Source organism: Pleurodeles waltl, chromosome 8, assembly GCF_031143425.1.
Source record: "Pleurodeles waltl isolate 20211129_DDA chromosome 8, aPleWal1.hap1.20221129, whole genome shotgun sequence".
Lineage (NCBI taxonomy): Eukaryota > Metazoa > Chordata > Amphibia > Caudata > Salamandridae > Pleurodeles > Pleurodeles waltl.
In genome coordinates, this window is record NC_090447.1 from 1,512,544,747 (window position 1) to 1,512,559,823 (window position 15,077).

Genomic DNA, 15,077 nt, shown 5'->3' on the forward strand with positions numbered 1-15,077 from the left:
CAGAGGACAGACCAGGGGGGCTTTGTAGGGCACCGGGGGGACACAAGCAGGCACAGAAAGTACACCCTCAGCGGCACAGGGGCGGCCGGGTGCAGTGTGCAAACAGGCATCGGGTTTTAGATAGGAAGTAATGGAGGGACCCGGGGGTCACTTCAACGATGCAGGCAGGCACAGGGGGGGGGGCTCCTCAGGGCAGCCACCACCTGGACTAGGCAGAGGGTCGCCTGGGGGTCGCTCCTGCACTGGAGCTCGATTCCTTCAGGACCTGGGGGCTGCAGGTGCAGTGTTGGTTCCAGGCGTCGGGTCCCTTGTTACAGGCAGTCGCGGTCAGGGGGAGCCTCTGGATTTCCTCTGAAGGCATCGCTGTGGTGGCTCAGGGGGGTTGTCTCTGGCTGCTCACGGAGTCGCAGTCACCGGGGAGTCCTCCCTGAAGTGTTGGTTTTCTGCAGGTCGAGCCGGGGGCGTCGGGTGCAGAGTGGAAAGTCTCACGCTTCCGGCGGGAAATGTGAAGTCTTTAAAGTTGTTTCTTTGTTGTAAGAAAGTTGCAGGATGTTGAACAGGGCCGCTGTTCTCGGGAGTTTCTTGGTCCTTGGTTGCAGGGCAGTCCTTTGAGGCTTCAGAGGTCGCTGGTCCCTGTTGGATGTGTCGCTGTTTCAGTTTTCTTCGAAGTTGGGAGACAGGCCGGTAGGGCTGGGGCCAAAGCAGTTGTCGTCTCCGTCTTCTCTGCAAGGCTTCAGGTCAGCAGTCCTTCTTCTTGTTAAGGTTGCAGGAATCTAGTTTCCTAGGTTCTGGGGTGCCCCTAAATACTACATTTAGGGGTGTGTTTAGGTCTGGGAGGGCAGTAGCTAATGGCTACTGTCCTGGAGGGTAGCTACACCCTCTTTGTGCCTCCTCCCTGAGGGGAGGGGGGCACAGCCCTAATCCTATTGGGGGAATCCTCCAAACTTAAGATGGAGGATTTCTAAAGGCAGGGGTCACCTCAGCTCAAGGCACCTTAGGGTCTGTCCTGACTGGCGGATGGCTCCTCCTTGTTTTCTTCATTATCTCCTCCAGCCTTGCCGCCAAAAGTGGGGGCAGTGGCCGGAGGGGCGGGCATCTCCACTAGCTGGGATGCCCTGTGGTGCTGTAACAAAATGGGTGAGCCTTTGAGCCTCACCGCCGGGTGTTACAGTTCCTGCAGGGGGAGGTGAGAAGCACCTTCACCCAGTACAGGCTTTGTTCCTGGCCACAGAATGACAAAGGCACTCTCCCCATGTGGCCAGCAACATGTCTGGTGTGTGGCAGGCTGGCAGCCTACGCTGGAAGTCGGGTTGGTATTCAGGGGGCACCTCTAAGGTGCCCTCTGGGTGTATGTTACAATAAATTGCACACTGGCATCAGTGTGCATTTATTGTGCTGAGAAGTTTGATACCAAACTTTCCAGTTTTCAGTGTAGCCATTATGGAACTATGGAGTTCGTGTTTGACAAACTCCCAGACCATATACTCTTATGGCTATCCTGCACTTACAATGTCTAAGGTTTTGCTTAGACACTGTAGGGGCATAGTGCTCATGCACATATGCCCTCACCTGTGGTTTAGTGCACCCTGCCTTATGGCTGTAAGGCCTGCTAGAGGGGTGACTTACCTATGCCACAGGCAGTGTGAGGTTGGCATGGCACTCTGAGGGGAGTGCCATGTCGACTGTAGGAAGTTGGCTCTGTATGTGCTATTTCAAAGTAAGGAATAGCATGCACAGAGTCCAAGGGTTCCCCTTAGAGGTAAGATAGTGGCAAAAATAGATAATACTAATGCTCTATTTTGTGGTAGTGTGGTCGAGCAGTAGGCTTATCAAAGGAGTAGTGTTAAGCATTTGTTGTACATACACACAGGCAATAAATGAGGAACACACACTCAGAGACAATTCCAGCCAATAGGTTTTGTTATAGAAAAATATCTTTTCTTAGTTTATTTTAAGAACCACAGGTTCAAATTCTACATGTAATATCTCATTTGAAAGGTATTGCAGGTAAGTATTTTAGGAACTTTGAATAATTACAGTACCATATATACTTTTCACATAAAACACAAATAGCTGTTTTAAAAGTGGACACTGCAATTTTCACAGTTCCTGGGGGAGGTAAAGTATTGTTATTTTTAACAGGTAAGTAAATCACTTACAGGTCTCAGTTTTGGGTCCAAGGTAGCCCACCGTTGGGGGTTCAGAGCAACCCCAAAGTTACCACACCAGCAGCTCAGGGCCGGTCAGGTGCAGAGGTCAAAGAGGTGCCCAAAACACATAGGCTTCAATGGAGAGAAGGGGGTGCCCCGGTTCCAGTCTGCCAGCAGGTAAGTACCCGCGTCTTCGGAGGGCAGACCAGGGGGGTTTTGTAGGGCACCGGGGGGGACACCAGTCCACACAGAAAGTACACCCTCAGCAGCGCGGGGGCGGCCGGGTGCAGTGTGCAAACAAGCGTCGGGTTCTCTGTAGGTTTCAATGGGAGACCAAGGGGTCTCTTCAGCGGTGCAGGCAGGCAAGGGGGGGCTCCTCGGGGTAGCCACCACCTGGGCAAGGGAGAGGGCCTCCTGGGGGTCACTCCTGCACAGAAGTTCCGTTCCTTCAGGTGCTGGGGGCTGCGGGTGCAGGGTCTTTTCCAGCCGTCGGGACTTTAGGTTCAGGCAGTCGCGGTCAGGGGGAGCCTCGGGATTCCCTCTGCAGGCGTCGCTGTGGGGGCTCAGGGGGGACAACTTTGGTTACTCACGGTCTCGGAGTCGCCGGAGGGTCCTCCCTGAGGTGTTGGTTCTCCACCAGTCGAGTCGGGGTCACCGGGTGCAGTGTTGCAAGTCTCACGCTTCTTGCGGGGAGTTGCAGGGGTCTTAAAATCTGCTCCTTGAAACAAAGTTGCAGTCTTTTTGGAGCAGTGCCGCTGTTCTCGGGAGTTTCTTGTCTTTCTTGAAGCAGGGCAGTCCTCTGAGGATTCAGGGGTCGCTGGTCCTTAGGAAAGCGTCGCTGGAGCAGGTTTCTTTGGAAGGCAGGAGACAGGCCGGTAGGTCTGGGGCCAAAGCAGTTGGTGTCTTCTTTTCTTCTTCTGCAGGGGTTTTCAGCTCAGCAGTCCTCTTCTTCTTGTAAGTTGCAGGAATCTAAATTCTTAGGTTCAGGGAAGCCCTTAAATACTAAATTTAAGGGCATGTTTAGGTCTGGGGGGTTAGTAGCCAATGGCTACTAGCCCTGAGGGTGGGTACACCCTCTTTGTGCCTCCTCCCAAGGGGAGGGGGTCACAATCCTATCCCTATTGGGGGAATCCTCCATCTGCAAGATGGAGGATTTCTAAAAGTCAGAGTCACCTCAGCTCAGGACACCTTAGGGGCTGTCCTGACTGGCCAGTGACTCCTCCTTGTTTTTCTCATTATCTCTCCTGGACTTGCCACCAAAAGTGGGGGCTGTGTCCAGGGGGCGGGCATCTCCACTAGCTGGAGTGTCCTGGGGCATTGTAACACGAAGCATGAGCCTTTGAAGCTCACTGCTAGGTGTTACAGTTCCTGCAGGGGGGAGGTGTGAAGCACCTCCACCCAGAGCAGGCTTTGTTTCTGTCCTCAGAGAGCACAAAGGCTCTCACCGCATGGGGTCAGAAACTCGTCTCTCAGCAGCAGGCTGGCACAGACCAGTCAGTCCTGCACTGAACAATTGGGTAAAATACAGGGGGCATCTCTAAGATGCCCTCTGTGTGCATTTTTTAATAAATCCAACACTGGAATCAGTGTGGGTTTATTATTCTGAGAAGTTTGATACCAAACTTCCCAGTATTCAGTGTAGCCATTATGGAGCTGTGGAGTTCGTTTTTGACAGACTCCCAGCCCATATACTCTTATGGCTACCCTGCACTTACAATGTCTAAGGTTTTGCTTAGACACTGTAGGGACATAGTGCTCATGCACCTATGCCCTCACCTGTGGGATAGTGCACCCTGCCTTAGGGCTGTAAGGCCTGTTAGAGGGGTGACTCACCTATGCCATAGGTAGTGTGAGGTTGGCATGGCACCCTGAGGGGAGTGCCATGTCGACTTAGTCATTTTCTCCCCACCAGCACACACAAGCTGGTAAGCAGTGTGTCTGTGCTGAGTGAGGGGTCCCTAGGGTGGCATAAGACATGCTGCAGCCCTTAGAGACCTTCCCTGGCATCAGGGCCCTTGGTACCAGGGGTACCAGTTACAAGGGACTTACCTAGGTGCCAGGGTTGTGCCAATTGTGGAAACAATGGTGCATTTTTAGTGAAAGAACACTGGTGCTGGGGCCTGGTTAGCAGGGTCCCAGCACACTTCTCAGTCAATTCAGCATCAGTATCAGGCAAAAAGTGGGGGGTAACTGCAACAGGGAGCCATTTCTTTACATCGACTTAGTCATTTTCTCCCCACCAGTACACACAAGCTGTGAGGCAGTGTGCATGTGCTGAGTGAGGGGTCCCCAGGGTGGCATAAGACATGCTGCAGCCCTTAGAGACATTCCCTGGCATCAGGACCCTTGGTACCAGGGGTACCAGTTACAAGGGACTTACCTGAGTGCCAGGGTTGTACTAATTGTGGAGACAAAGGTACAGTTTTAGGGAAAGAACACTGGTGCTGGGGCCTGGTTAGCAGGGTCCCAGCACACTTTCAAATCATAACTTAGCATCAGCAAAGGCAAAAAGTCAGGGGTAGCCATGCCAAGGAGGCATTTCCTTACACGTTGGCAAAGGAAATTATAGTTGAATACTCAGATCACTACACAATGTGTCCAAAAACAATTCTCTAAAACCCTTGTGTGTAGTTACAATATGGCTGTATTCCTGTTCTTGAAATTTTGCAGTTTTGAGCTGCTCAACTATCTTCCCCTAGTATGTGACGTATGACATCACACATTATGTCATGGATGACCGACAAATTGCTTTGATAACAAGAAATGCCGTCCATACTTCAGTCAAAGTAATAGAGAGGAACGCAAGAAGTTGATGATAGGTATAAACCACAAGGTGGTGGAAGGGGACTGGAGGATTGACATCACTTGATGGTACAAAACAGCAAAGATTTAGCACAAATTATGCTGAGTTGAGGAGGTTGGGTCTCTGTGTACAATTCTTTAAAGAAGAGGCTGGCAGGGTAGTACAATGAAGTGTCTTTAGGGTTGATGAAGTGTTTTGGAAGAGCCATCTTGAAAGGGCAAGAGGTAGCCTATCTGAAGACGTAAATGTAGAAGCAGTAGCGTGGGGGCATTTATTATTGAGCGGTACCCCGGGGGTGGTAGTTTGGCGAGTAGTTAGAGATGGTTTCAGTAACTTACGGGTGGTCCCAGTTTTTAGGATTTGCATAAGTTCCTATTTCAGGGATATATTTCGATTGCAGACAGATAAGAACATCTGGAAAGGATAGCTCAGACTTCCAAAAGACACAGAAATAGTGTGGTAAGATTAGAGCTGGAGCTGCTGAATATTAAATTGAAATACTGGAAGAGAATCATGAATTATTCATTGGGTGTAAGGACAGCACTTGATAGTACCTTTAGGCACCTGATAAAACAGCATTTACAGACCCAAAGGGCCAATCTATGGACAACAAAGTTAAATAATATTGGGAACATTTTGAATTTACCCACAGTAGATACTCTGGAAGTCACCTCAGATCCCACAGGGAAAAAATTGATAAAACGTTTGGTTAAACATTTGCCTTAAAAAGCGATAAGGATAATTGTAGGAAGAGAGCCCCGCTATTGCATTTGTTGTGCACGGATTGCAAGGGTGCTCTACAACAGTACTTACGGTATGTAAAAGCTAACAACACTAGAAGATGGATGCTGAAACTAAGATTAGGTCAAGTGCATGCTTTTATTCAATGAGATGTAATAGCTTGGATCATGAAAAGAGGGTCCATGTCTGCGTACACTTCTCCCGGCTGTAAACAATGCCCGCTGTCCTCATGGTTACGATGTTGGCGGACGGCGTTACTCGTCACAAATGTGACAGATAACCCATCCGCCAAACTACAATTCCATTATTCAATCTGGTACTTTTCTGTTGACAGGCTACTGGGCAGTGGTCATTTTCTAGGTAGTTTTGTTTTTCTTGAATATTATATGAAAGGATTCTAATTGTATGTTTTCTATGTTGACTGGGAGGTATAATCGAGGGTAAAAAAATTTAAGATAATTTGTTAAGATTTTTATCTCGTGTATTAGCAAATGAATTAGCTCAGCCGTAAAAGGTTTGATAGGGTGTTAGTATTATTTAATTGTGTTGTGTTAGTGTACCTTTTTGGCTGAAATCAAACATATACAAATAATAAATTGGATTTCAGGTAAAACGTTGAGGGCCTTTTAGTGGGCGAGGATGTAGTCTAAATGCTGGAGCTAATTGCAAAAGTAAGTTTGCTTTTCAAGTTTAGCACATGTATTAGCATTTCACTTGTGCCTTGAGGCAGGTGAGTCAGATCTTCTAGATATTGAGAATGTGTGAGGCTCAGACAGATGGAGGTGGCACCTCAGGCCATAAAGGAGCACATCAAAAATACCGATGGCTGATGGCAAGAGGATTTATGTTATCCATTGAAAAGGAGATGGGAGAGGGCAGGGTAGACCATTCAGTGGAACATATAAAGTTATTTCCAGGTTGATCAATGTTGAGTTTAGGGCAGCCATTGTACAATGAAATGAGAGAGTTCACATTGTCATGAAGGTGTGGGAGTAGGATTGAAAGCAGGTGGTGGTTTGTGTATCATCAGGTTCAGGGGAACCAGAGAGGTCAGGCAGGCTGAGAATAAGGGATGACCTTGAATGGAGCATGAAGGTCATCCAGGAAAGCACCGCTTTGCATGAACTCAATGTATTTTGTGCCTTCAGTGCTAGGAAGACTCATGAACAAACTCTTTCAGGCTTCCTGGCATTAATGCTTGGCTTACCTGAGGACGCACACTGGTCAAACCCAGCGCAGATTACGATTGACTGCATAGTGCTGTATGGGCATGATCACGATCTTGGTGGATGGAACGCTCCGTCACAAACACGACGAATATCCCATCCTCTGTATTACAATCTGCATAGCATATAATGGAATTGGAATAAGGCAGATAGGATCCCGTCCACCAAGATCTTAAACCTGCCTTTTATCTAGACACGGTGTAGAGACTGGAATGGATCCATGCCTTCTGCTTCCTTGCATCCATGGCTTGTATAGTGGTATAGTGTTGTACCATTCTACAAGACTCTCTAAAGTCTGCCTTCGTTACATTAGAGCGGCTGAAGCTCACAGCTCTCTGGGGCATGTTGTTTGACCCTGCTTATAACATGATCGTAACATGGTTGGGGAATGGCTTCCACCATACCCCAAATGCGAAAGATCCAGATGCCATGAACAGGAAGGATGCTTCTCAGCCATACTCCCCGTGGTGATTTACATACTGTCTCCTTCAGGTGCCTGCAATCTCCCTGGCTTATGAACATGCTGAGAGTGACATCATGAAGAGGCAGCCCAGGAACCCCAAGACAGACAAGCTGGTGAACGAACGGTTAATCAGTATGGCATACGGGCAGATTGGTGAGTCCCTCACTGGATAGATTCAGTAAAGAAGTAGCTTGCACGATTCACGCTTGTCTGCTTTTGTTTCTCAGTTTATCTGAAACCAATGCAAGGATAGATTTCACAACCTTTCAGTAAATTGGTATATCTGGTATTTAGGACTGGCTAAAGGCAGCTTTTATCTGTCGACAAAAGTTTATTTGATGAACAAAACAAATATATAGAAAGGGGCTTTGGGTCAACTTCTGTTAGACACTTGTTGCTTTGGATCAGCCCCTGCTTTGTAGAAGTTTTATTTCTGTTTTGAATCATCACAGAGAAGTATTTCTTTTCCTTCAAGGAATCTCCATTGATAATCATAAGCACTGAATTGTCACGCCCGGTACAGGATTCCAGAGCACTTTAAAAAATAAATATATTTCTGCATTGTACAATATTCATTTTCCCACAGTGTGCCCCGCGGCACGTCCTATCAATGTATATGTCCATACCTTAGCATAGAGGTTGAAGATTCAAACATCTCCTGGCGTTGTGGAGCAGGCTTGAGCGGTGGTGGCCCCCGGTGCGACAATCTTTGGTGGTGTCCTCCATAACCTCCGCAGATTCCCTCAGTACCACCCTCCCACAATGCCTCTCTCCTCACCCCTCTCTCACATGCATTTTGCTTGTTTTGTAGCGCTACTCATACCAGTGTAGGGTGTCACAGCACTTTACATCACACACACATTATACAGAGACGATGAATCATTTGTGTGTAAATTAGCCTATAGTAAGACAATGATATTTGCAAGGTGTAGGAATCACATGTCATCCATGCTAGTAGTCAGTATATTTTTTAAGAGTTTTGCTCTGGAGAAGCACAAACTCAGGATTTAAAACGTACTACAGTGGGTGGGTTTGGATTCACTGAAAAGAATGTATTTCTACCCAAACAAACCCTTTTTAGCAACATTAGGGTAATGAAAGACTGGGGGGAAACATAACGTTCAAACCTATGCCATGCAGGTTGCATACAACTCTCTTGTGACAGTTCATAGGTCATTAGGCTATATTAGGATTGTAACTTACGACTGCAAGTAACAAACGGAGCTCTGTGACACAAGCAGTAACCCACTGAGCTATCCGCATACAATTCTGCATGGTGCACATTCTTTGCAGCAGTCACCTTAACCTTCTCTGCTACCTTAGATGAGTCAAAACTGACACTAGACAAAACTTCCTTCTCTCTCCAGCAGGTACATTAATCACCGGAGTTATCTTGACTTTTTTGTTGTTGCTTGAAAACTGCTGGACACAAGGAACTCTGCAGCATGTGCTTTTAAACCCATAAGTTACCCATAACCCATTAGTTATTTCTAAACTCAGCGCCCCCCAAGCCCAGCACCAGCTGCAGTTGCACCAGTTGCACCGCCCTAAAGCCATTGTGGAGCACCTTCAACGGCATGTTGCAAGATTTTCAGAATTGTAGACTGTTGGTTGCATCAAAAACCTCTTCTCAAATCTATATTGCAGCATTGCTGTCTACATGTCAAAGTGATGAGGAAATGTGCAGCCAGAAAGGCTTCCATTATGAGAGTTTAAAAAGCACCCTGTCACTTTAAGACTCCACGAGCTTCCCCTCCCCATGATGCTCTTTGCTGGCAGCTGCCCCCCCAGAGACACTCTTTTCAGGCTTGTGTGAGTGGGATCCTGGAGCACACTGGGTGTTTTCATGAATGTCAGGTCACTAAAAGGCCTGGGGCAGCGGAAGTGACATCACACGCCATTCGACCCTTACGTTCACTTACACAGACATGCTTACACATATACACACAATCCCGCGTACACACACTCTATCTCACATAAACATACTCTCACTTTCACACATACACACAACATATATTTGAAAAGCATATTTGTCCTACCTCTGTTGCCAGGGAGGGTTACATTCCAGCTATTTGGACTCCATTTTTCATCCCACTAACAGTGAATAATTTACTATTGTTCACTATAAGTGTAATAAAAAATTACCAGAAACAAGGAGCTTGGACCCGTAACTGATGTCCATAAGGATGAGCTACCCCAGTCTTCCTGGCACTGATTTGCTAACTCTGAGGCCAGGGGTCTCAGCTGCGACCCCTAAATGACATCCATGGGTGTTTCCACGTCTGGGTTTGCTGAGGAATTTCTCTCAGAAACCTTACTTCTGTGCCTTCACTAAACACTTTCGCTATCTGTCACACAGAGTGCAGTATTTTTGCCTTTTATACATGTTTTTTCGTGTGATAATGCCTTCCCTATTTGTCCAGTGCCCTTCCAGAGGAAGAGAGAAGATTGCCACAGACCCACACCAATCTTGCTGAGCCCCTTGTCTCTTCTCAGGGGTCTCAGTTTTAGTTACAGCCCCAGTCTGGTAGAGTAGGTCCCCCTCCTAGCTCCTCCTTCGCCTCCATGCTTGGATATGGCTCCTGCGCTATGCATGTGACAGGCAGAGCTCAGTCTATGAGAGGTGAGTTTTTTTAGACATACCGGAGGCAGAACCCCCTCTTGTGTTGAAGCTCCCTGACTCCCCACCGAAAGGAGCATAATAAGAATCAGAGGCGCCAGGGATCACTGGCTTCTGAGAACTATGGGGCATATTTACAAGCCCCTAGTGCCACTGGAGCGCCACTTTTTGTGACGTTCTGGTGCCGCCGTGCACTGGACCACATTTACAAGGTGGCGCTAAGCCACTTTTTGTGGTTAATTCCGCTATGTAAATATGGGCCTCTCTGATGCCGTTTTCTGCGGCAGAGGGGCGTGCAGTGGGTATTCCTGTGGGCGTTCCACCGCAACACCCATTGCTTTTGACGCTGCCCCAGATTTACAAGGAATCGTAAATGTGAGGTAGTGCCAAAAACTAACGCTACCCCAGGGGTGGCGTTAGAGTGGCGCAGCGAGGAGAAATACTTTTATTTCTCCTCATTTTTGCTTTTTCTATGTGTGGTGCATTTTGCAGCACACATAGAAAGAGCAATTCGCCATGAATGATTGTCTAGGTGAAGGAAGGTGTCCCTTCCCGCACATAAATAATCATTAAAGAATGACAATTTGCTACTTCTATGTGTGCTGCATGCTGCAGCACACATAGAAGTGCCAAATCGCCATTGTAGATTGTTTATGTGCAGGAAGTTACACCTTCCTCCACATAAACAATCATTCCCTTCAACGCAGACACCCTTGCACTATGGTGCAAGGATGCCTGCATTGGCAGTTAAATTTAGCACCAGTGCTACGGCACAAACACAGGGGTGTGTGGCGTATTTTTGTAAATACAGCGCATCCCTGCATTTCAGAACTGATGCAGCGCAGTGCTGCCAATTTCAGCGCAGCGCCTCGCCAGTTCCATGCAAGTATGCCTCTAGATCCATTGGGCATCAAAACACAGCACTGTTATTGTGAGCTTCCCCTGAATATAAGATGCACCATATCAAGGAGTACATAACGCCCCCTTTCCAGGTCCCTTCTATCTACGGTATAAGGTTAATGTGTAGGAAGAGTGGTGCAGCAGTGAGCCGAGACGGGTTACCTTTGGTAAGATGGTGAAAGGAAACCCTTCAGTGACCCAAGTGCTGGACCTTCTCTCACATACCAGCTGATCACTGCTTCACAGTAACCCGCTGCACTTCTAACGCGTACTCATTGGATGTATTTTGCTGCTTTTTCTAGGTATGATTCAAGCCCTGGGAGGCTTCTTCAGTTACTTTGTCATCTTATCGGAGAACGGGTTCCTGCCTTGGACTCTGCTTGGCATCCGAGTCAACTGGGATGACCGCTGGGTCAACGACGTCGAGGATACCTACGGACAGCAATGGGTAAGTTGCCACTTTTGCTCAAGTCAAAGCTCAACCCAGTACTCTATGTTGAGAACTGGAATGGTGGTTTCCATATCTGCTTTCAGGCATTATCCCACATCAGGTGGGACACAAGGTGACAACATATCCTTAGCTGTGAGCCCATATCGCCTCATGCCCTATTAACTGCTATGCCTGACTTCAATATTTGTTTGACTGAGCCCAGGAATATGTAGAATGTTGTTGTTCTGCCAGTCAAGCTGGTCTATAGTCCAATTCAGACAGAATTATTTGGATGGATAAGTCTGCATGAGACCGGACGCCCAGGATGTGAACTGCTGGATGTTCAGCAGCAATTGGCGACTGAGGTCTCGAAAAATGTAGAAGTTACAGAGCTAAGAAACTGCAAAACCATAGTAAGAAGTAAAATGTGGAAACATAATCTTGGTCAGTTATCAAACCTGAAATAATTTTACTGTAGCTCAGTGAAGTTACCCCACTCTAGATTTTCCTTACACATCAAGGATTCCTTGAGTTTTACGCGGATTAACTTCTTTCCATTTCCACTTCCAGACATACGAGCAGCGCAAGATTGTTGAATTCACCTGCCACACCGCCTTTTTCATCAGCATTGTGGTCGTGCAATGGGCCGACTTGGTCATTTGCAAAACTCGAAGGAACTCAGTATTCCAACAGGGAATGAAGTGAGTATGGTCCGAGCTAAGCCCTCTCCCCTGAATCTTTTTGGGAACTTTCTGCACACCTCAGACTCTCACACTGTAACACACCGATCACTTAATGGCAGTTGCAAGAGGTTCACTCAGTACACATGAGTGGAAAGGAGGCTTTCTTACAAGCATCTGCTCATTCTATTGTGCTGTTAACGAAATCATTTAAAGCAACCTTTGTACCTCAAGCGTGTGATTGCTGGTAAGATACCCATTTACAACCCCTACTTGTCAATAGCAGCTCAGTGGTAGCAAATCCTCCTTTGTCCCTGGGATAAGCAGAAATTGGTGAAGGAACATAATGAGCTGGTCTTCTGAATATCTCCATTTTGTTTTCTAGGAACAAGATCTTGATCTTCGGCCTCTTCGAGGAGACTGCACTGGCTGCTTTCCTCTCATATTGCCCCGGAATGGATGTTGCCCTCAGAATGTATCCACTCAGGTGAGTAGTCCCAGGAATCAACCTAATTTCCCTTACATCTTGTGGACAGGAGGTGTGGGTGGGTCGTCCTCTTGCCTTTCCACCTTCTCCCAGGCAGTAGTGCTACGGTGGCATCTTCCAGCCATCGTCAAAGCCCACATATCCTCATCATCGTCGTCACTTCTCATATCCTTGCTCACACCCAAGGAAGCTGTTCTAGTCTAGCTTCAGTGATTTTAGAATCCAAATTGATTTGGCAAAGTCAAGACAATTTTAGTACAACCCTGTTAGGGCCCCGTATTGAAGGTTGTGAATTTGCTAACATTTAAACATTGCTGCGTGATCTGCAAAGCACTGATGAGCAAGAAGCTGACCATATTTCACCACCAAGCTAGCTGCATCTAGGAGACCCCTCAACACATGGATCCAAACCACAGCAAGACTGGAAATAAAGAAACAAGCTTTACCAGTGTTTTCCTTTTCTTCTAGATGGCTGCCAACTCGCCTGCTCATGAGGGCACACAAAGTCATCTTATAATGAAAAGAAAAACAAACATTCAAAGACGGTGTTGTGTTTGCACACATAAGCATGACAGCTACCTTGGAATGAGTCATTTTAAACAAAACAAATGATCATTCAAAGATGGCCGCTGTGCCTCTGCACGTGTAGGCTGGGGCCATTTTTTACTTTATTTTTCTTTATTTGCTGTTCGAAGCTGGTGAGCGTCTACCTCAGAACAATAAATAAAAATATATAAAGTATGCTGGTGCATTGGAATATAAGCGTGCGGCCCGGTACCAATGTGTAGCTGTTGGGCCCTCAAAAAAGTAATAAAAATTCAATAAAAACAAGGGAAAGATGTGGGAGTGAAGAGGGCAGTGGAAGAAGATATGGGGCCTAAAAGCAAGCATCCCTCTCTGAAATAAAAACAAACTATGAAAAAAGGCAGACGGGCGGGAGAAACGGTCAGGAAAGCAAGTGGCCTGACAGCAGTGCGTAGCTGCCAGGCCCTCGCACAAAGCATGTTAACATTTTTCAGAAAAATATACACAAAACAATGGAGCTGAAATAATGCAAAATTACATTTAAAAGAAATGATACTATGGGTTAGAGGGACAAGAGTAAGCATAGAGAGGGTAGCCATTGAAAATGGAGCATGGAACTGAGATAGATAAGAAAGCCAACCAATCACAAGCAAGGACGTGACCCAAAACTCTCTGCATATTGTATTGAAGACAATAGGACTTTGACAACTCTCAGCTAAAACTGCCTGTAGTCCAGACCTAACGAGAGAAAACCTTGGACCATGCCTTATCAGTTCTTTCTACACTTTGGAGGACACACCAACACATCAGACTCGACCTCACACTCCATTAACTCCTGGAAGAAACCTTACTTGTGAACTAATTCAGACTCCATTGGAAATTAGGACCACATCTCACCAGATGCTTTACAGTGTGCTAAGAACCTTACAAAACACTTGGTACCCCCTCCCTCCTTCCCTTCCCTGCTCCACAGTGAAAAGCCATAAATTCCATCCCAGCCCCAACCTTGTTCCTCTTTGCAGATGCTCTGTGCATACACAGTAAATGCTCCATGCTGGTACTTAGCACACTCAGATGTTTCCCGGATCTGGTTGTGCAGTCCATATATACCCCTACATAAGTGAATTAAAAAAACTATGCTTAGTCTAATTGCACATCTGCTTGTGTTCTGCACATCTTTCACTGTTTCCATACTCTTTCCTCCGATAGGCCAGCGTGGTGGTTCTGTGCCTTCCCATACTCCCTCCTTATATTTGTGTACGACGAAATCAGAAAATTACTCATTCGGCGTTACCATGGAGGTAAGATCTGGTGCATGTTTCTCTTTTTACATGGTTCTAGAATGCGGAAGATTGTTCTATCAACACAACAAAATGCACCAAAGGCAACATAGCAGTCGACAGAAAGAACTGCTAGCACTGCTTAAGGAAGTAAATTCATGATTTAAAATGATATAAGTGGCTTGAAAGTAAATATCTTAAGTTCATGACCCTAAATGGTTCTATTGGTTGAATGTTGAGAAAGTAGGTCTGCTTGCCTGCCTGCCTGCATATATATTTTCACTGCAAAAGCCAAAGGTTACAGTGGCATTATAGTTAGGAATTGGAATTAAAAAAACAGAAATTCACTGAAAAAAACAAAGGCTCTAGGGACGTTATAATTAGGCTCATATTTTTAAATGTACAAAACCATAGATATTCAGCAGTTAGAGTTATTTTAAGGAACTATAACTCGCACCCCCACCATGCACAGTTTTTTTTCTTTATTAATTTGACTTCTAATTCTTCACTTATATTTTTAATTGTGTTATAGAAGTTGTCATGAGTGCAGTCATATCTAGGGGGATTAGCAGTGCATGGAGAGGGCGCAAGTTATAGTTACTTGAGATAAATCAGACTATAACTGCGGAATTTCTAAGGTTTTGTGCGAGTAAATTCAGAACTAACTATAACGTTGTCATATTTAAAAAGCACTGTAGCTCTGAATATGTAGAAACCAGCAGAGAGCTTCTAGCTTGCACATAATTACCCCAAAGTGTACAAAAACGAAACA

At 46.3% G+C, this 15,077-nt stretch overlaps 1 protein-coding gene across 1 annotated transcript in view; it reads left to right on the top strand.

Moving 5' to 3' along the window:
- Nucleotides 1-15,077, top strand: part of LOC138248848 (sodium/potassium-transporting ATPase subunit alpha-1-like) — a 285,654-nt gene that overhangs the window by 236,005 nt on the left and 34,572 nt on the right. Inside the window, exons 18-22 of the mRNA XM_069202802.1 lie at nt 7,413-7,536; nt 11,206-11,351; nt 11,904-12,034; nt 12,399-12,500; nt 14,235-14,326. Of these exons, the coding sequence (XP_069058903.1) occupies nt 7,413-7,536; nt 11,206-11,351; nt 11,904-12,034; nt 12,399-12,500; nt 14,235-14,326 (595 nt within the window). The remainder of the gene's footprint in view (nt 1-7,412; nt 7,537-11,205; nt 11,352-11,903; nt 12,035-12,398; nt 12,501-14,234; nt 14,327-15,077) is intronic.